General features: G+C 48.0%; 3 protein-coding genes across 10 annotated transcripts; 1 reads left to right on the forward strand and 2 right to left on the reverse strand.

Moving 5' to 3' along the window:
• Nucleotides 1–824: 824 nt before the first annotated feature.
• On the reverse strand, nt 825–2,735 carry SNRNP35 (small nuclear ribonucleoprotein U11/U12 subunit 35). 5 transcript variants are annotated; one of them, XM_076353303.1, is made up of 2 exons: nt 2,691–2,735; nt 825–1,860 (listed from the first exon to the last, which is right to left on the reverse strand). In XM_076353303.1, exon 2 carries the CDS (start codon nt 1,855–1,857, stop codon nt 1,060–1,062), a length of 798 nt encoding a protein of 265 aa, XP_076209418.1. In that variant the 5' UTR covers nt 1,858–1,860; nt 2,691–2,735; the 3' UTR covers nt 825–1,059. The 5 variants fall into 5 exon arrangements, with proteins under 5 accessions (XP_076209418.1, XP_076209416.1, XP_076209419.1 ...); XM_076353301.1 differs by lacking the exon at nt 2,691–2,735 and adding an exon at nt 2,286–2,354; XM_076353304.1 differs by lacking the exon at nt 2,691–2,735 and adding an exon at nt 2,291–2,331.
• Nucleotides 2,736–2,880: 145 nt separating this feature from the next.
• RILPL2 (Rab interacting lysosomal protein like 2) lies at nt 2,881–8,943 on the forward strand. Of its 2 annotated transcripts, none has more exons than XM_076353306.1 (4): nt 2,881–3,222; nt 4,170–4,321; nt 6,670–6,780; nt 7,833–8,943. In XM_076353306.1, exons 1-4 carry the CDS (start codon nt 2,881–2,883, stop codon nt 7,945–7,947), a joined length of 720 nt encoding a protein of 239 aa, XP_076209421.1. In that variant the 3' UTR covers nt 7,948–8,943. The 2 variants fall into 2 exon arrangements, with proteins under 2 accessions (XP_076209421.1, XP_076209422.1); XM_076353307.1 differs by lacking the exon at nt 7,833–8,943 and adding an exon at nt 7,272–7,605.
• Nucleotides 8,944–9,102: 159 nt separating this feature from the next.
• On the reverse strand, nt 9,103–20,147 carry KMT5A (lysine methyltransferase 5A). Of its 3 annotated transcripts, XM_076353299.1 has the most exons (9): nt 20,098–20,147; nt 19,681–19,775; nt 17,331–17,487; nt 15,539–15,755; nt 14,633–14,717; nt 14,216–14,275; nt 12,962–13,152; nt 11,679–11,815; nt 9,103–9,258 (listed from the first exon to the last, which is right to left on the reverse strand). In XM_076353299.1, the coding sequence occupies exons 1-9, from the start codon at nt 20,105–20,107 to the stop codon at nt 9,161–9,163; spliced, it is 1,050 nt and encodes a 349-aa protein (XP_076209414.1). In that variant the 5' UTR covers nt 20,108–20,147; the 3' UTR covers nt 9,103–9,160. The 3 variants fall into 3 exon arrangements, with proteins under 3 accessions (XP_076209414.1, XP_076209412.1, XP_076209413.1); XM_076353297.1 differs by lacking the exon at nt 20,098–20,147 and having other exon boundaries at nt 19,681–19,885; XM_076353298.1 differs by lacking the exons at nt 9,103–9,258; nt 20,098–20,147 and having other exon boundaries at nt 9,560–11,815; nt 19,681–19,885.
• Nucleotides 20,148–20,909: the final 762 nt, after the last annotated feature.

The following is a 20,909-nucleotide window of genomic DNA, read 5'->3' on the forward strand; positions in this document are numbered from 1 at the left end:
AACTGGGCAAGGTTTAGGATAGGGCCATTCAAAGGCCAATAAAAAAATACAGTTTAAAATACATTAGCAAATATTTAGGAATTGCTTATGATGACAAAGAACACAACGGAGCCTTTTCTAGAAAGCACTGTAAGCTCCTCAGTGGAAGACGTGTGTCTGTATGCACGTCCTGGCTCTGAAAAAGGAGATGCTTTGCCCCCCATTTTCCCCGATTCAGCTACAACCAGCAGCAAGCCCAGTTTCCAGAGCAAGATTTAAACCCCGTGCAGGCAGGACTTCACTTGCAGAGACGGGGAGAGGACCGAGTGGGTGCAGTTGCAACCACATTGAACTGTGACACCGTCCTTCAGTGATTGTCCATGGATTGATCAGGAACATTAGGCGTTTTCTGACCTGCTTACTGCTCTGTAGTGCGCATTCCTCTAATAAAAGGGAATGACATCCTCCCATGACGTAAAAAAAAGATTTCTTATTACATGCTTCTCTCCCACCTCACAGAATGAGTTAAGGACATAGTATTACTAAAGATCTCACTTGCCCCAGTGTCTTCAAGAAAATAAAGTCACTTCCCGTTTGGGCCACATTTTTCAGAAGCTTAGTTTCTTGCTATTCCGTTACTCTTTCTTCAACAAGTGACTATTTCATAAAGGGCATCTGTCTCACTAAACGTGTGGACATCTGGCACATAAAGAATTAAATACGGAGCTCTCTCATGAACCCTAATCCAGGCAGCCAGATGGGTATCAAACGAGATGTGTACTCAGTTTCAGTGGCATGCCCGTACGTGTGGTGCATTTCTTACAGCATTCACCAGTTCAAAAATATTAATACAAAAAGTTTATTTTCTCTGAAGGACAATTCAACATGTTATCTTAACTGTGTCAGCAACTGAACTACAGAGAGCTTCCAGCAGGTGAGAGTCACAGGCACAAGACAGTAACAGCACAGCTCCTTGTTCAGGGAATACTGCTCACAGCCCCAAGCTGAAGGCAACATCCGCAACTGAAACGTTGTGGATGTAAGAGTAGACACCACACCCCAACGACAAGGCACTGTCACCTATCGATGCTTATCATCGTCTCTTTGTTTCTTGGTATCTCTTTCCCTGCTCCGGTCTCTATCCCTGTCCTTCCTGTCTCTGTCCTTCCTCTCCCTCCCTCTGCTCCTCTCCTCTTTGGAGTCCCTCTCTCTCTCACTTTCACCCCAAGCCCACGACCGCTCCCTTTCTGGCCATCGCTTGTCTCTGCTCCTTTCATGGTCTCGGTCCCTTGTTCTCCAGTCCCTTGTTCCTTCACGAGACCAGTTTCTTTTCTCTGCTGATCCTTCTCCATAGAAATCATTTTTCATGTTTGGCAAATTGATGGGCTTTCGGAAAGGTCTGTCCCGTCCTCCAAACCGTAGCTGCCCGGATTCTTTTTTGCCTCCAAAACCACCCCCAAGCCTCCGAGGAATCCATCCTTTGAGAGTTCTTTCCAGTTCAAAGTCTACAAAGATCTCATGTTGATCAATAACCAGCCTGTTGGCATCTCTGTGGGCCTTCAAGAGAGCACGCTCCTCTTTGTACTCAATAAATGCGTAACCCTTGGAAAATCCTGTGACCAAGTCTCGAACCAGACGGATCTTTCTGATGTCTCCATACCGGGAAAAGACCTCCTTTAACTTCTCTTCTGTTGTCTGAAGATTGAGCCTTGCTACGAACAGGGTGAGGTGAGGATCTCCTGTAACTCCCTTGTTGGGTACGTAGCGTGCCAACATAGCCCTCCATATGGCACGGTCGTGGGGCTCTTCATCCGTGCCATCAATGCTCCCGGCTTTGAGGGGGTCATACTCCTTTGCTATGGGGGCCCAGTCATTCATTGTCTAGTGGGAAAAAAACATGCATCACGCAGATAGGCAGGTATTTTAGGAAGAGCAGCAGGTAGCACCACGAAGCACTTTCAGCACCGCTGTACAGTATTTCTCATCCAAAAATCCCCAGAAGTTTGACAAACTTAAATAAACCGGCAATATCGCTGCCGTTTGAGTTCACCTCACCGGGCAGAGCCATGTCGGGGAGCCTGGATTCGCCCCCGGCCGAGGGGAGCCCGGCGGCCCCTTCCCTCTCCCCCGCCTGAGGGAGGCCCGCGGCCCTGCCCCGTCCCCCCCCCCGAGGGGGCCCCGCGGCCCCGTCCTTCCCCCGAGGCCCCGTCCCCCCCCCGCCCGAGGGGGCCCCGAGGCCTCGCCCCCGCCCTCCGCGGCCGCCGGGACCCCCGCTGCCACCCCCCGCGCCGCTCACCTCACCTCACCTCACCTCACCTCGCCCGGAGCAGCGCGGCGCGGCGGGAAGGCGGCTCTTCCCGTCGGCAGAGGCCGATTCGCCAGGCCCTGGCGGGGCGGGGGGACCCAGCTCCCGCCGGGGTTTATTTTAACCCCTTTCCCCCCCTCCCCGTTAGGTGGAGGCGCCGTCAACCCCCTGCCCCCGGCCCCGCTCCCAGGAGCCGCGTGAGGCGCTTCGCCACGACGCTTGGCGAATGTGGCGTTGGGGAACAGCCGACGCGTTTACCTCCCTCTCCGCCCGGCCCGGCCCGCCCCGGCCCGGTTCGGTGCCGGTGCCGGTGCCGGTGCCCAGCCCGGGGCAGGGCGAGGGCTCGGCTCGCGGCGCCGGGAGCCACCCCCGGCCCTTCCCCGCTGTGCCCCCGCGGTCCCCTTACCGCCGCCGGCGGGTGGGTGGCGTCTCCTCAGGGGAAGGGGCAGAGCGGGAAGCACCGCCGGGCCGCGGCCTCCTCCATGGAAACCGCCGGGGCGGGAGGGGTCGCTCCGCCCGCGGGCCCCGCCGGCAGCACCGCCCGGCCCGGCCCGGCCTTCCCCGGGGAAGGAAGTTAGCGGCGGGCCGCGCCGGGCATGCAGCAGGGCCGGGAGGAGGAGGAGGAGCTGGAGGAGGAGAAGGAGGCGGACGGCGGGCCGGAGAGGGCTCTGGAGAAGAGCCCCTTCCAGCTGACGCCCGGGGATGTCTATGACATCTCCTCCGTGGTGGGCCGGGACCTGCTGCAGCTCAGCGCCGGGCCGCAGGTGCCCGCCGCGCTGGCCCGGCTGCAGTTCAGGATCGTGAGGGTGCTGGAGATGCTGGAAGCGCTGGTGAGCGAGAGCAGCCTCGCCGAGGAGCAGCTGCGGATGGAGCGGGACGGCCTGCGGCGGGAGGTGGAGGCGCTGCGGGAAGAGGGGTCCCGAGGGAGCGCCCAGCAGGTGGGTGCCAGGGCCGTGGTGGGCGCCCGCCGTGCAGCACAGCGGGGTCGGCAGCTGCGAGGTGGCACGTGGCCAGAGGCCCCTTCCCCAACATAGGTTGTGGCCTGTCCACTTGACCGCGTGCGGGTTGTGAAACCCACCCTAACACCAGATGGGTCGGAGGATACTTTTGCCGCAATCGCCGGTCTCTTTTATCACAGCAGAATGAGTCTTGGAAAGTTTGCTTCTTGCCTTCGTAGAAGGCCTTGGAGCCATTTCCAGAGCAGAGATCTGCAGGGCTGTTACAAGTCGCAGTGCTGTGGATCCCTCGCTCCGGTTTCACTGTAGCGGCTAACCACGCTTTTAGCTCAGCAACGTGCAGTGCTAACAGAGGAGTTCAGACACACACGGGCAGATTTTCACAGAGTACAAATCCACCGTTGTACAGCTCTTACACAGCACCGTCCCCGTAAACACGATTTGCCATTTATGCAAACGCTAAAGCTTTGTTACTCTGTGCAAAGGAAACTGATGTCCGTGACCGAAAAAGCCATTACCACAAAAGTCTTAAATTAGGAAAGGAGAATTCAGTTCTCGCCTCTCTCTGCCACAGAGTTTTCATGTGACATTAGACAGACTGCTCAGCCTCTCTCATCATCAGAAAAGCAGATAAAAGCAGCTTCTTGGCAAACTAGATTGCCAACTCTTTGGGACAGAGACTTTGCTTTTAGCTGTGGTCAGAGCCTGTCACAGTTGGGCCCTATACTTGGCTGGGAAACGCAGACACCAAGGGAATACAAAAATAATGGGAAAAACTGTAATTAACTGCTTAGAAAAAATCAGGATTGTGAGGAACTCATACTAGTTCTAACAATTACTACATATTTATAAAATTCAGAGTTTTTACTCTACGAGTACCCTGTTTTTGACAGGTTACAAGATCATGACCGCCACCATTTATTTTACAGCTCAGCCTTGGACCAGATAAAATGGTAATAGACCTCACAGATCCAAATCGCCCCCGGTTCACGTTACAGGAGCTGCGAGATGTATTGCAAGAGCGTAACCAGCTGAAAGCTCAGCTTCTTGTGGTGCAAGAGGAGCTACAGTGCTATAAGAGGTATATCGTGAAGTCAGCAACAAACTAATAACAATTACTTCTTGTCTGGGGGGCTTACCAGACCAGAGTATTGCAGGTTTGAGCACTTAGATTGGGCTAGGAACTGTCCAGACATATGAGAGACATCTGTGCTCCCAAGAGCCTACAAACGACCAAAGAAAAATGGGGGAATGATGAAGTCTCTGTGCAACATAATTTTAAAACTAAACTCCCTCTTAGTCCGCAGCCTGTTCCCGTAATTGTACTGCTGTGAGCCTACGTACGGCTACTCCCACTCCACCTCAGGCACATGAATTCATCTATGCAGTCACAGCAGTTGCGCGCATACTGTTCTTCTCTAAAGCCACGCTACAGACCAAAGAGCATGGGGGTTTCCATCTCAGCTTTAGTCAAAATTTCCTTCCTCCCCCAGCTTGCCATCGGGGACACTAGCTTATTTCCTGTTCCTTTGCTCCCACAGTGGGTACGGCATTAATCTAGAAAGCAGAATATTAAGCCCTTTCCTCATCATACAAGATAAGCTGTGGGGTTTTTTTTAAGGCTGCCAACAGAGGGTTGTGCAAGGCACTTGAACTGTGCGAAACAAGTGCTCTCAGAGAAGGATTTTGGTCTTTCTAGAAGGGACCAGCCTGGCAGAATCAGTGTGAGCCAAAGGGTGGGATGCAGGAAGGTCCTCGCTCTTGGTGCTACAAATTCCCTCAACTCCAAGGCTGCTCTCCCCCAGCCTCTGCCCCTCCTCATCAGGTTGTATTACAAACCCTTCAGGGCAAGAAACTACTTCTTAATCTGGACACAAAATGCCTGAGCACATTAGATTTCAGTTGAGATATCTCAGCAACAACCTCTTAGATACAGTAAGCCCGCCTTTTGCCTTGTCTGTAACAGGCAGGTTAAGCCAAGAAGTTAAAGTTAAACCCAAGAAGTCAGTTTACAAACCGCTCTCCAGCACTTCTCACAGCACAGTGAGGCACCGCTTACCCCAGCTCAGCTGCCGGCCTTTGCTGTGCGGCCATTGGAATGGCTTCTTGCTTTGATTTCCCAGCTGTGTTACACAGCTTATTACAGGCCAAGTTAAAAATTAACAGTGTGAATGTTTTCAGTTTTTGAGTGATGTAAGGCACAGTGCTGTGCACCTAGAGAGCGTGTCAAGGCTGCTTTTCAGTTCAAGTAATTCTATGTGGTTATCTCCTCGTACAGCGTTACAGCTTAAGCCAAAAACCATCTTCCCTTTAAACATTCACATAAAATCCTAATTATAATTGTACGGCCATAAAGAGCAGTTGTGCAGGGGAAGAGGATAAATACATGTTCTAAAATGTCTCGGGTATACTGGAAATAAGCCCCGTATAGCACGAGGTAACTGACATCCTCACAGAGAATGGCTTAAAATGACTGATGATGTTTGGGGACTGCATTTTCAATCGTGATTTCTGAGTAGAAGTTATTGTGCAGATATTAGAGATCTGCAGTGTCACCAAACAGCTCATAGTCCGGCTTCTCTAAGATGAGAATCTGCCTCAGAATTATCCCATGCCTGATGTCACGCCAGTTTCTAGATACTCTCCTGTATTTTTATTTCCAAGGTCCAGACGAGTGTTGCTTAGCTACTTTCAGCCTTCAGCTACTGCAATCACAAGCTTTGATCCACTCTGCTCTCAAGATAAATGAGGTCAGCTCAGGACAGTAAATTGGCATGCTGTGAAAACAGCGTAGCATGCAAGCTGGTAAAATCTAACCCAACTCCAAGCAGGGGAAACATCCTTTGGTAAAACTGAAGCTTTTGCCTAAAGTAGGCGGTTACAACCTTGTAGAGTGCGGCAGCATCGAAGTAGGATGACAAAAATCTACAGCTCAGGCAAAGCCTTTCTTTTCTCCTCCGTAGGATGGAAAGGGGAACAGCCTTGCAGGGAAGCTGGGAATCTCCCATCTGTTCCCAGCTGCGTGGTGCGAGCCTTCGTGGCTGCGCTGAAGGTACCACAGATCCACCCAAGCAGAAATTTGCCATTTGTCTGCGCCCTACTGTTATCTTTGTACTCTTGTACAGATCCAACGTGTAATTACACTTCCCTTTCACTCCTGTTCCGATTTGCCATTCTTCCTCTGCGGAGAAGTCAGCTTGTTACTTTTTTAGTGTTCTCATTAAAGCATAGCCTAAGCAAAACCACACTGCGCTATTTAAAGGAAAAGAAGAGCAATTCATTACAAGAAGTAGGCCAGGCTGCCGTACCTGTGCCGTGAACACCCATTCACCCTCGTCCTGGGCTGCCCAGTGAAGGGTTTAACACAGACAGCAATGCCACGCTATGCCAAAAAACACAAAAAATAAACAAACCCTCTTCTTTTCCCAGCGGGATCATCTCACAGAGAAGGGACCAAACTGAAGAACGGGAAAAAGAGGGCAGTGGCAGCAGCCCCAGCATCAGCAAGGACAGCGAAGAGAAGACAATCATCAAACGGCTGTAAGTTTGTCTGCATCTTTTTTGGCAGAATATGGCAGAATATGGCACGCTTCATACTTAGTGAGTCCAGGGATGAATTCTGCACTGTGGCCTAGTTGACTGGATATTGTTTTCTCCTCCTCTCCCTGTAAAATGAAAATGGGATAGAGAAATCCTTTCCTGTGGAAAAAGCACTCCACAGGAAGACAACCTCCACCCAGGCAAGCAGGGCATCACTTTTTTCTAGGAAAAAATAAGCATTTCGGAGCAAAACTATGCTATAGTTGCCTCCCCTGCTAGCACATTAAGACTCTGCTGTAGGAACACGCCAGCTGTCCCTGGAGGTTTGTTTACATTGTATGAAGCAGCCGTCCGCAGTACCCACAAGCCCAGGCTGTCCCTGAAGTTCCCCAAAATAGCGGAACACATTGACACGGCCGTCTCACTGCATGTTCCTTCTTTTCCAGTTGGATGCTATTGTTTCCTTTCTGTTGTCTTTTTTTTTTTTTTAGGTTCTCTTTTAAACATGGAAAATGAGCATCCTTGAGAACTTAACCACTTCTGTTCAGAAATGGCACCGATGAGAGCTCCTAAGGCGTTAGGGGAGTCTATGATTGGAAGAAAAAGCATCACTCCTACTGTAGAGAATAAGCAATCTCATAAAAATTGTGTTGTATAATATTCTTTCAGAATAGATTTTACTTTGCTGTTTTAGAAACTGTTTAAGACAGACACTTTTTGTATTTCTTAGATTCCGGCCAGACATCACCCACATGTAGAGAATAAATGTTTATACAAAGGTGATTTTTTTATTCTTATTAAAAGAGCCTGTGATGATCTGTACTACCACTTATTTATCCTGTCCACCTATCAAAATGCTCAGCCCAAATGGTTTTGCAAGATGAAGATATTTTTAAGAGACGCGCCATTTTCACAAGCGCATTCATAGAGAAGCGCTGGGAAGGAAGAACCCACGCAGATTGCAGTCCCCACCGCTCTTACGCGAACGCCAACACAGAACTGCTCGAGAGACCCCAGCATTGCTTTTTGTTCTGTGTCTTTCTTTGCATTAGATGGGCAGCAGCAGGCAGAAGCCTGTCACACCCCGCCCCACCGAAGGAAGACGCAGTTGGGCTGCAACAGCAGAACCCCTGCACACACAGGAGTGGCCGTTTGGGGTCGAGATGAAAGGTGGTGGAGAAGAGCACAGCAAGGGAAGAAAAGCTGCGGCATCGTGCTCTACCCACATGAAGGGCTGATGTCTTTTGAGCACATCTGCACCTCTGAAACTGGAACAGGTGCACCAAACGTTTCATTTCTGACAGCTAAAGGTCTCCTGTGGTAGACAGTTGTATTTTTCATAAGCTCTGTTCTTTCAATCAACTGTCACAAGCTGTGCGTTAGCCCAAGTAATGAGATTTATCATTAGCAGAAGCATATAGGGCAAACAGAGGAATAGAAAAGCAGCTTGAAATATACCAATTAGGTTCCACATTTAGAAAAGTAGAATTTCAAGAGCAGAAGTCTGAACAGACATAAAAGGAGCAGTGACAGGTATCAAACTATGATCTTACTCTCTTCAGAAGTGAAAGCAGGCTCTGAAATCTTTTGATTCCCTCTCATACACTAGCAGCATGAAAAATATAGGACGCTTCACGCATCTGCTCAGATGCGCAACGCGAATGTGGCTTAGCAGAAGGCAGAATTGCAGTCTCCTTTCAGAGGGAATTTGTTAGCAACTGTACGTTAGCAAGGCAACATCAAAGATGTCTGACCTAAGCAAGCTGGTTTAGCCAGGGCACAGAACTGCTGAAGTCCTTTTGCCATCTTCAAAATACTAATAAGCCTTGGGAATGTCCCCGCAACCTATTTTCTAGAGCACAGTAGCAGGGAAGGAAGTTACTGCATTTCCTTAGCAGAGGCTTTGTGTTTCGAGAAAAAAAACAAACCAAAAAAACCAAAACCAAACAATCACGCATCAGCAACAGCCAGGATACACCTCTAAGCTGAAAAGAGATGTTTATGTGTGCTCTGAACTCCATCCTCTTCTGTGGTTTATCCAGGGATATATTTTCCAATCTCCTTTAAAAAGGGGGGGGGAGGGGGAATTATGCCCCAAAACACACTAATCGCTCTACTAAGTCTTAATAAAACAACTTCAGGTAATAAACTGCACAGATTAAACAGAGCCGTGCAAAAGTAACAACCTGCCATGGGGGCACAGAAGACTACCATAGCCCTAGGCCACTCTTTGCAGTTAGTTGAAGGAGACATCAATGAAAGCTGCAATTATTCTTTTCAGTTTACCATTTAAGATGTTCTTTATTAAAAAAAAAAAAAAAAAGAAGAGGTGGGAGTTCACTGGTTACGGTAGACAGGAGAGCACCTCAACCTTTTGGGGCTAGTCTTTTTCTGGAACCATCACAGTTGCATCCACTCCGGTGCCAAGTGAGCTGCACAGCTTCTCTCTCAAAAGGGGAGCAAATTCCTTGGCTACGGCTACAACAGAAGAGGCTACAGTTAGAGGAACCCCGCTGCCTCTGGCAAAGCCACCCGAGCCTGACAAAAGCAGTTCAGCTCCCAGCCCAAGGGCATCTTCCCTGCTAGGTGCTTTACACCTCGTTACAAGATGAAACCTTCCTATAAGGCACAGAGATAAAAATCCAAATGGCATGTTTCTCTGAGAAGTATCGAGAGAGAGAGAGAGAGAGAGAGAGAGAGAGAGAGAGAGAGAGAGAGAGAGAGAGAGAGAGATGAGAGAGAGAGATATCTCAGTTCCTAGAAAAGTAAAGGATACATATGCAGTGCAACATCAGCTTTATTACCATCTTCAGATGCAGTGCTACTTGATTACCAGTTAAGCATTTCAGAGAAGACAATTTTCTTTTTATGTAAAATAGGGAGAGATCTTCCCCCTTTCTTTTTTACAAAAGCGATGCTGAAGAACAAAGGTTTTAAGCTATTTGACCTGATAGAGAACAAGTAAATGTTTAAATAAAAAAAAAACCCAACAAAAGAAGCATTTTATTCCAATTTTGACTTAAGGGAAGTGCTCTAGTGAAAAGGGATACCGTACACGACTGTAGTCTCTGTTACTGAGACCAGAGAAAAATCAGTGCCAACTCAATTTTAAGTCAGCCAATGAAGTTTACCTGTAACTCAGTACATGTAAGGTAACAGGTCTCCAGTTAATTCTTCAGAAATGGTGAAAATACACAGGCTGTCTCTGATGAGCTTGCCTCGTGTTAAGTGGTAAATAATATAAGCATTTAATGGCTAATGATTTTCACAGCTTTCTTTCAAAATGCTAATGATCTGCAATGGAGACAGGTACTATAGCAGCCACTTCATCGATAATAAATATATTCTTTATTTTACAGAGACATTGTCTTCAAGTTTTTAATTTAAAAAATACATCACTAAGCCACCTCTCTTGCTGCTGGAGCATACAACCAGGATGTTGTTGCTATTTGACCTATCACATAGGCAAGCATATAAGATTGTCCTAGAGGGCATTAGCTGGAAGAGCAGCAGCCTTCGAGACACGAGGAACAGAAGACATTAACAGAGCCACAGATCCCTTGCTGACATCTCCCAGCAGCAAGCGTGGCTGATGGCTCACAGCCATTTTCATCTACACGCATGCCAAGCCTGCCTTGGCAAAAATTCCAACTGGTAAGAATTCATCTTTAACATAAAGGACCCGCATTGTATTGCCCGCCTATATCACAGATTTGGTTCTCCAACAGTGACAATGCAAACATCCGCAAGACGCTAAGCGCTCAACTCTCATTTAAGACAGTGGGACCAGACCGTGCTGGACAGACCTACAGGACCAGGCAATAAGGAATCTACTTTCTTCATTGCATGAACTCCATCATTACAGTTTGAAGCTGCATATGAAGATGACTCCTATTTTTGGAACCGCTATGCTCTACTTCAAGCATTCACAGTAAATAAATAGCTTCTGATGTGGCTAATTAGCATAGGAAGGTAATAAAAAAATTTCTGGAGAGAGCTTCTTCTTTTACTTCTTTAAAATCCTCTGGGAGACACCTCCAAGAAGCAGCCATCACCTATAAAAAGGTACCATCTTAAATTTTAGAAAATAAGTCATGTCAAACATTGATTCTCACTGTGAAGTTCTATCTTCATATTTCTAATCAGTATGAACCCAGTCTATCAAAATCCATCCTCATTTGGCTTGGAGTCATTTCTCTGAAGAAAGCAACCAATCTGACCATCCATTTCCCTCAGCGCCAGTGCATTTAAAGTTCATCGCCAACACGAGATACGACACTGGAAAAACTGGATCCCTACCACAAATTATTTGAGAACGATAGTAGCATCCACCTCAGAGAAGCCTGTCAGCACTGGGTTGTAAAAAGCAGTCTGACAAGCAGTCAAGCCATTGGATGTACGAGTCAGAGTAAGAAGTACATCTGCTGTCAAAGCTAATGCCAAGTTCGTCACCCCACAAAGTGGAGCATGAGATTTCATTGCAAAAGCAGAAGCACAACCCAAGTGATTAAGTTTCTGTGCAAGTCTTTGATGCTCAAGTGGCACTGGTCACTATGCAGAAGTATTCGAATTTTAAGGAGGGTTTCCTTTTACGATATAAAAGTTTTGGCAATCTAAGATTAATTATTCAAGCCTGCCTGGAAAACTGTAATAGGTATTTAAATACTGCAAAGCAAAAAGGTAGTTTCTAAGGAGCTCAGAACACCACAAGCAGTCCACTAAGAAAGCTGAGGAAAGTGAGGACAGGAAAAAAAAATCCACTGACTCTCTGTAGAGCACTCAGTCCAAAAAACAAACCAAAAAACCCCAAACAAAGAAGATGAATTAGTGTTTCAGCCACGGATGAGCTTCAATGGAAGCTTTGCTTCTGTCTCCATAGTCGTACAACAGTTCTTCACCTGCTTTAATGTCTCTGGAAGCTATCAGTATGAGATGAGGCACGCCATCAATGTCATGAAGCTTTGTCTGACAATTGCCACATTTGCTGTGATTAATCAGTCTTCCCAGGCGATTAGTTTCTTTTGTAGCGTCAACACTGAAAGAACAAGAACAGAAGGCAGGGTTGCTGCATATCACGCAGTCACGTTTGTGGACCAAAACCAAAGTGCAAATCAGATAAAGAATGAGAAATCCACCCAAGGCTTGAAAAATGAAGGAAAAACATAACATTACAGAATATTCATATGATTAAACAGACAGCATATAATATGGCAATGTAAGTAAACTAAAGCAATTCTGGGAGATTAAGTTAGCACAAAACCCAGAAAATGGAAAATTTTGGACTATGTTTTTGAGCTGCCTGTTTCTAAGCAGCTCTCAGCTGTTCATGAGGAATAGCAGAATCCAGATGTAGAACACCACCAGAAAGGCTTGATACCCTAAATACCCTCCCTTCAAGAAAGCTGTGTCCAAGCTAAGTGGTATCCACTGAGTAAGCCAGCAAGAGTCTCTACTCACATGGGAGGCTGAGAATGCCTAAAAACTACACGCCCAACTTCCAGAGACCTGGATACTAAAGCTCTAGTGCCCCTCATTGCGGAAAGATTTGTTACGGCAGCTGTCATTATGGCATCCAGACTGCAAGTCAGACACTTAGAATATAGGGCGCTTCAAGGTAATTAACATACAGGTTAAGTGACCCACACTCCAGTGTCCAGTAACATCAGCCAAGGAAGAAAGAACATGGTCCGAGTGGCTGCTTTGAGAGCACTGGAGTTTGGGGCAAATGACACAGCAAATTGAGGACGAAGCATGGAAACGGGGTGGGTGTCAGGTACTAGAGAAAGAAGACGATCCAGTCAAAGACAGCTGAAGGAAGTGTTTCTCTTCCACTGAGTTTGTCCATACTGCTTTTCAAACAAAGTCCTTGCAACTCAGGCAGAGTAGTTAATTTTACAAGAGAATAAATTTAGGCAGAAGTCCATGGCAGAGCTAGAAGTCTCATCCAAGCAGATACAACTCTCCATATAGCTTGTGCCGGACTTCAGAGAATAGGGCTTTGAGTCACCTACCATTCCTTTTAGCCCAGAGGTACTGCAGGCTCTGGGACCATGAAACAGCGCTCCAAAAAAAATTTCCTAATTCCCATTAAAAAAAAATTTTGCATGAAAACAAGAAAAGACTTAGCAGCGTTCGAAGCCTCTATCACCCAACTATCACACTTAAAGGAAGAGAAGCTTACCAGTACGTTTTGCTGAGGTACTGAAAATAGTACATATAGCAGCCTGTGGATGGATCTTGAGCATACACAGCTTCTCGCTTTTTAGCATCAGTGATCTCTATGAGATCCCCATGATATTCAACTACAAATTCTCCTCGATTAAAATGTTTGGTAGCGATTACTCCTCGCCCTTTGCCATCGATGTAATCAATCTGTTGCATTGAAAAGAAAATCAGCTGGGAAATTAAAAAGTATTTACATGATTGCAAATATGCGGTTCACTAGGAAATGAGTGAAGTGCTACAGCAGGGTATTTGTATTGCGGACAAAGCTGTAGAAGCACAATGCACAGCATTGCGGAAGAAATACAGGATGAGTTTGGGACACACCCTATGAGTTACCAGGTTTTTTGATACAAAGTCTTCTAATCAGAGAACTAAGAATTACTTTAAATAAGCCATACACAGAGAAGAGTTACCTGTTTTTTCTTTTAAACTATCTATTAGCTGAGGCAGTAAGATTTTTCCATTTCAGGTGCACCATCACCATTAGCACGCACAGGTTAAAGAGTTAGAGGAACAGAAAGACTGATCACAGAAACTACATTTATCACCCACCAGGATACTTTATTATTCCTGCCTCCCCCTGTAAATTGGACAACTCCAAGAAAGTTCTCCTATCACTGTCCTGCAGGCTGCTGCTTTTCAAGAATCGCAGCTCTTCTGCACTTCCAGGAGCCATTTCTGCTTTAAATTCTAAAAAAGGGGGTCAGAGTAACCCAAATGGTAAGCGCTTGGTCCCGATAACTAGTATTTGCTAGCAGTGGGAGGAAAACCAGTACAACCCATTATCCCAAGTGCCACAATGAAGACCCACAGCGACTGGCTGTAAACAGGCTAAGAGAATTTGTTACCATACAGACAGTATATATGGGTGTTACCTTTAAAACATATGACAGTTAAGATGCTGTATCTAACCCCATTTCTGGAAGCTAACCCAAGAAATGAGACACTAAAGGGAGCAAGTGCATTTTCAGTGAAGACTATAAAGCCCCCTCAATATTTATGACTGAGGCTGCACATACATATTCTTCAGAGCCAAATATTGCCCGCCCAACAGGAAAGACGGCGTGCTCCAGTTCTGCTGCACTTTCACCTTACTGTCGAGGAACTGCAGCAGTTCCGAGAGTGAGTTCTGCTACTTTCTGCTTAAACAGATTAACAGCAAGATACTGTATAAACAGTACGTGGCTACTCAGATTGGCATTGCAGTTACCTTCATTCCTTCTTCTTTCCCACTTGTAATTAGCTCATCTATTTTCCTCCTCTCCTCAGTCTGCAGAAGAAACAAGAACAAACAAAACCACGGTATTGTTGATAGTTTTTGTGGCTTATTCTATAGCTAAAAGGCAATTATTAGCCAGTGACACTCATTTTTCCAAACCATCCCATATTTCTAGCCAAACTGCATGGTAAAGAGACACACCCCCGAAATATATAAGCAGCTAGATTCTGTCCTAGAGGAACTGGATCAGCATTTCCAAATTTTAAGGATGTTCTTAACAATACTTCCAGTGCACAATGCTATTTGCATTTGGCCAATGGAAACCATTTACAGACAGTTACGCACTTCCTCAAACGTACAATTAACCGGCAACATTATAAGTAATGTTATTTTAACAAGAAGCACTACCTCCAATTCAGATTTGCTCTTCCTGGAACTTCTTCTAACTGGGTAATAATCTGTCACTTTTCGATTTGGTGTTCTTCCTTGCGTTCTAAGGGATAAGAAAAACAGAGAACACGCGTATTTCAGACTATTTGTGACGTTACACCTCTAGGACAGAGGTATCTATAAGAAATTTTTATTGTCAGCTTGGTATGTTGAAAGGTAATCAATATGAACCAGTGTTTCTTATCAGTACTCTTCACTTCAAGACAAAAGCTACATCCCCTTTTCTTCCCCACGCTATTTCCATTACTCTGGTACTAATTCTTTAACAGTAAGAGTGAGATGCCATTGGAAACCACCTGAAGGTCACATTACAGGTCTGAAGCCCCCTGTGTGCCTTGCCAGAAGGCGCTCTAAAATTTAGGTCATGAAAACTGCTTGGCGAGGAATTTGTTAACGTTAGGTCACATTACTCCGACATCACGAGAAAGAGTATCAGCTCAGCCAGGAAGCCTCCAACTGTAATTAATCTAATATTCTGTTTCTGACAAGATACGTTCCCATTTGTCCATAGAAAAGTAGGTCTTAATGGCTCATTAATTTCTTTTTCTATAGGTGATCAGCAAGTATTTCACTTGAGATAAAATACACTAGCCTTGCTCTCAAGAAAAACAAAAGTCCTCTGCAAGGTAGATAAATACTTTGGATGCTATTTTGTATTTTCAAAGGTATTATTCTTGAGAAAACAAAGAAGTCTCTTTTAAGATTTATTCCTCCCAACATATCCATTTGCTTAAAAAAAGGCAACAAGAGTAACATTAATTACAGGTCTGACTGTAGTTCCTGAAGGAAAAACGCAGACTGAAGCCGCCTGGTTCCAAAAGGACAGACAGAAGAAAAGCTTTTACAATTCCAGAAGTCACTTACTTTCTCCTTGGTCCACGCTTTGCTTTAACCATCTTTTTCTGAGCTGGCTTTGCATTAGCCTCATCAGCACAGTCTGAAGGCAGGGGCGTCTTTTGGGCTTCTACAGTTCCTTGGTTTTGATCAGAGGAGGGCACCGAAGTATTGCACCCACTTTCTTTATCTTTCTGGTCTTCTGGTTTCATAGCACCTTCAATTATATTGCCACCATTCTTTTTTTCTGGTGACAGGAAAATAAAGTAAGGCTCTGAACTTAGGATCACCTATACCAGAGTGCTTTAAATGAATCCCAATGGTTTCTACTCCAGGTTTCTAGTTCTGTCAAACTGGAGAAAGAGGAAGGGAATGATACAGTTTCTTTCTGCTAGAACCCAGCTAGGCTGTTACTCAACTTTTGACTAGTCAGTGCTACAGTACACGTAGTACAGAGGCAGGGGTGAGCGGAGAAAGGGAAAGGGTAAAACAGAGCCCAAATACTTTGTCACGTTAGGTTTGCGACTCAACAAGTCTTCCAAACCTGAACATGCAGCACCTTCAGTGCAGTGTTTGAAACAACTGCGCAGTTTGCATCTGGCATACTAAATTATCAAGTTGCCATAAGCTAATTTACATCCTGCACTGAAGAGGGAGAGGAAGCCTCTCCGGATCCTGCACTGCTGTGATCAGTAGCTGCAGACACTGGTACCAAGCGGCCAGTGCCACCCAGACAAAATCCACAGGAGCTGAAGGGCTGGGACTTACAAGAAGTCTACCCCCCCCCCCCCCCAACCAACGCTTTCTTGGTTGCATGCATCCTACCATGATATGACCACATCCTCCTCCTCAGCCAACTGATTTAGAGGTAGGGGAGCATGGCTTAAAGCTGAATAAAGTTTTTATTTAAAGCAAATCACCAGGTTTAACAGTCCCATCTGCTGAGACAGATGCTCCAATCTCACTGGAGAAATGAAGCACAGCTGCAAGGCCACAGCAGTGGGCCAAGCTAACGCCATCTTCACTTTCCTGTCAAAACTGGGGAGCTAAGTTAGGAGCTAAAGGCACTACATTTCCAGAAAGCCCGACGCTCCCTGTGTTGAGTGGGACTTAAAATACCTGCTCGCTAGAAGTGTTTGCATCAAAATGTTTTGACAAATTACCAAGGTTAAACACACCTTTGAACAGAAGCCAGCTTCCCCCCCCCCATATCCATAAACTTAGGGAACGTTCCCATTTCTAGTTGCTACAGTGAAGCGTCTATGAAGCCTGGCACTCAGCATCCACAATCTGTGCTCCTCCTTCTCACTGCCTTTATTTCATCCTGAAAATATAAGGATTGTTTCCTCTTCCAGCAGTACCTCTACCTCCTACCTGATTTGACTTTGAATTGCCCTTATATAAATTAGTATAAAGTAGTCAAATTATAGAATAAACCAGTTTTAGGTAATAAAACAGAAAAAAAAATTTAGATAAACTGCCAAACACTGACCTGAAGAATCAGAGTAGTAATAGAATTGCAGGGAGATTAGGGCATACTGACAACGCAAGCATTAGCTTTTTATATCCAGAGAGACAATACAAACATAGCCAGGCAAAAAAACAGAGGAAGAATTGCCTGGTAAACCTGTGACCTAAGTTTTGAAAAGGATAAGGACACCCTCGTCTTTGTAGAGTCCCAGTTTGCCGATGGAGTTGTAGGACAGGGAAAGCAACTGGGCCAGGTGAGCTGCCTGGCCTTCTTGACTGTGCATTAAAGTTTTCAGATTGGGGGTGGGGGGAGCACGTTTAATGACGCAAGCAATCCAAAGATCAATCTTACCATCTCCTTTCCTGTAGGTTTCGTTTAGTGTTTTGCCCTGACATTTCACCTCGTGATACATGACAGAGTTTTCTTCTTGAAGCGGGGGGCGAGCACCAGGAGTTTTGTTAGGATTCAGGTAGCTGTAGATTTTGGATTGACCAATAAACACATTCTCCTAAAACAGACCCACACAAAAATCAGTACATCACAGAGGTGCGAGGTACATCAAAAGTCGGTATCCACAACGCGCTGCAAAGACCAGGGCTGACAGCTGACTGAGCTAATGCAAATTACGCCGCTTTAATGCATCGTCCTTGCTGCCGTTGCTATTTCTACTACGTGAAAACATAACGGTGGTAAGCACTTGGAGAACTTTACTAATGCAAACTCTCAGTCCAAGAGGACTTTTCACATGAAACGTGGCAGGATGGGGTAGTCATAACTAACTCCAGCTTCCACCCTGCGCTTCACAGTATGAACTCTGGGGCTAAAAAAAACCCCCAACCCTGAGCTCTTCAGGAGGAAGACGGCCTCAAAGAGCACAAGCCAAAAAAAAAAATATGAATAACACAGCAAAAATTGCCCAAGCCTAGCACATACCTCTCATAGCCAGAGAGGTATGAGCTTACCCAAACACTCTCATGAGGTGTCAAATGTTACTGCGGTTAATTATATGCTCTACTGAGCAACACAGAAGACAGGAATCAGTTTTGCACAGTCTACCTTGAGTGACACCTCTCAGTGAAGTCTGGGAGATAAAGAACGCTATCTTTTTATCCATTATATTTCACAAAATAAAGTGTAAGAGTCATTCACAGCAAAAAAAACATTAAAGAGTCTACACAAAACACTTACGCCCAGCCAGGAAAGTGGTAAAACCCTCTGGCACGGTCAAACACCACAGAGACGGGGGTTTGTACGCTGGCTTGGGCCCAGAGAACATCAACGGTGAGCCGTATCAAATTTAGCAAAGTTTAGTGGAGTTGTGCCACCTTTGCTTTTACCATCTCCTGCCACCTCGCCAAGTTTGCCTATGCAGCGTATGGAGGGCACACAGATTTCAACTGTGAAATCTCAGTGTCTGGACAAGTAGATGCAACTTGGCCAGAGTGAGTTTGTCTTGGCTATATTTCACTCAACTAAAAGCAATTTCCAGACGTTGCAAGCCAGTTAAAACAACAAAAACACCCATCCATTTTTTTTTTAGAAAAGCACACAAAGGTTCTCATTAGTTAAAAAAATAGCTCAAATATAGCTGACTACGCAAATGCTCCAGTATATGTAGTCACACAAACACTAAAAAAAAGTAAACAAAGCACACAATAGAATACATAGAATAATTTTAATAATTAGCACAATCATGAGTAACAAACTTAACGCGTACATAATTCACACACAAAGTAAGACCAGTTAAAGGCTCAAATCTCAGTCCACAAATAAACTTTACTAAAGATTAAGATTACAGTAGAACAGCCTGAGAAAAAGCAAGACAGACACCCCTTGACCCCCAATATTTCTGAAAGGCCTATCAAACACAAGACTTGCTTATTTAAAAAACGAGGGCTTTTAAGGATGAAATCCTGTGGAAACGCTCCATTTCAACAATTGCAAGCAGCGAACCCCGTGCTGCAGAGTTCTCAAGATTTAGCGAAGAGTTTAAACGTGGGCATTTCGGGAGAAAGCCAGCAGCAGCGAGCTGCAGCGGTCCACCTGCCAGCGGGGCCTTCTGGCTTCCAAGACACCATTAACAGGAAAGGAGCGGCTATTTTTCCAGCGCAGCTTCCTCCCCTCACTCCCAGCTCCCCGCCTGCTGCGCCCTCGGCGCTACCGAGACGGCGGCTGCCACGTCTTTGTCCGTGCCAGGCTTGAGACCCTCGAGAGCAGAGACCTTCCCAGCACAGCAGAGCACACCAAGGGCTGCTGAGGAGCTCTGGGACTCGATGCCATCGCCACAATTATTTCCATGGGGGGGGGGGGTGGGGGGGGTGTTAAATGCAAAGTGACGATCAACCTCCGGCCAACCGCCTGTAACAGAACTACAGGACGGGGAAGACGGCGCGGAGGGATTGCCGAGCCTGGGGCCTGGCTGCTCGCCGACAGCGGCCCGCGCTTGCAGGGCAGCTGCGCGGCTGGGCACGGGGAAACACGGATAGAGTCCGATTCCTCTTAAAGTTAACCGATTTCTGAATGATCCGAGGAGCCCCAGACGCCAGGCGCCCGGGGCCCGCGCGGCTCCCCGGGGCAGCCCGCCCGCCGGCTCGCTCGCACCGCGGGGGGGGGGGGGGGGGGGGGGGGGGAAGCGGAGGGCGCAGCAGACCCCGGGAGCCGCCCGCCCCGTTCCGCCCGCCCAGGCCCGGGCAGTGCTTACCCCGCCGGCCCGGGGGCGGCCGGGGCCCTTCCTCTCGGCGCTCTCGGGGCTGGCCTCCTCCGCGCCGCCCGCCCTGGCCTTGGGCATGTTCTTCCCTAGGAGCAAGGGGAGAAGATCGGCGCCTGAGCCATGTCCGGCGCGGCCGCCCGCGGTCATCGCCCGGCCGCCGCGGCCTGCGCCATGTTTAAAGGGCTGGATGCGGCAGGGCGAGCCGCGGCGGCCCAGCCCCTTCCCGGCGAGCTGCGCACACCGCGCGGGGGAGGAGTCCCGCCGGCCCCGGCACCCCGCGCCTCCCGGGAGGAGCCTCCGCGCCGCGGAGATGCCCCGCGCCGCCCGGCCCCCGCGCCCGCCCCGTGCGACAGCCCGCCGCCCCGCCGCGCCGCGGCTCCGCTCCTCCCCGCCGCCGCGCCCGCGCACCTTTAGCCATGACCGCGGCGGCGCGGCCCGGCGCCCAGGGGCCCCCCGCGGCCGGGCTGCCCCGACAGTCCCCGAGGAGCTCCCCCGCCGAAACCCAACCGCTCCGCAGGGAGACGCCGCGCTCCCCTCCGCAACCCCATTGGTTTAGCCGCGCGCCGATAACCGCGTCCGCGCCCCTGATTGGCGCGCAGAGCCGCACCCCGCCCTCTCCCTGTCACACGGAGACGGTCGCAGCTCCCGGGAACAGGGTTTAAACGCGAGTTCCCTGAGCGCCGATTGGCCCGTGCGAAGGGCAACCGGCGCTCTGATTGGCGAGCCGGGAAGGAACGCCCTTCCGCGGCAGGGTCCCGCCACGTGGTAGGCCGCCCCGCTGGGAGCGGGCCCCCGCCGGCCCCTCCGTGCCCCGCGGAGCGGCGGCGGGCGCCGGGACGTACCCCCGTCCTGGCCGGCCTGGGGTGCACCGGCATGGCCCGCTGCGGTCCCGTCAATACCTCCCGCACCTCTCGGCAGAGCACACGGATCTCTGCTCCTGCCTCACAGCGGGGATCCGGGGGACCTCTAATTCTAGCGGGATCGTACAACTGCTCTGCGAAGTTATTGCACTGTTTTATGCAATGTCCAGCTTAAATCTCCCTGGCTGAAATTTAAGCCTGTGATTTCAACCCTCAAAGCCTGCCTGGAGAACAGATGATACCCAAGTGCCGCACTCGAGCGTCAAAGCCCTTCTTGTGTAATCCCCGATTCCGTAACAAGGGCAGCTAAAAGATGGCACAACCACAGAGCCGCCGCCGGAGAAGCCTGGACAGCCTTCA

This window comes from Aptenodytes patagonicus, chromosome 15, assembly GCF_965638725.1.
Source record: "Aptenodytes patagonicus chromosome 15, bAptPat1.pri.cur, whole genome shotgun sequence".
In the NCBI taxonomy this organism is placed as follows: Eukaryota; Metazoa; Chordata; class Aves; order Sphenisciformes; family Spheniscidae; genus Aptenodytes; species Aptenodytes patagonicus.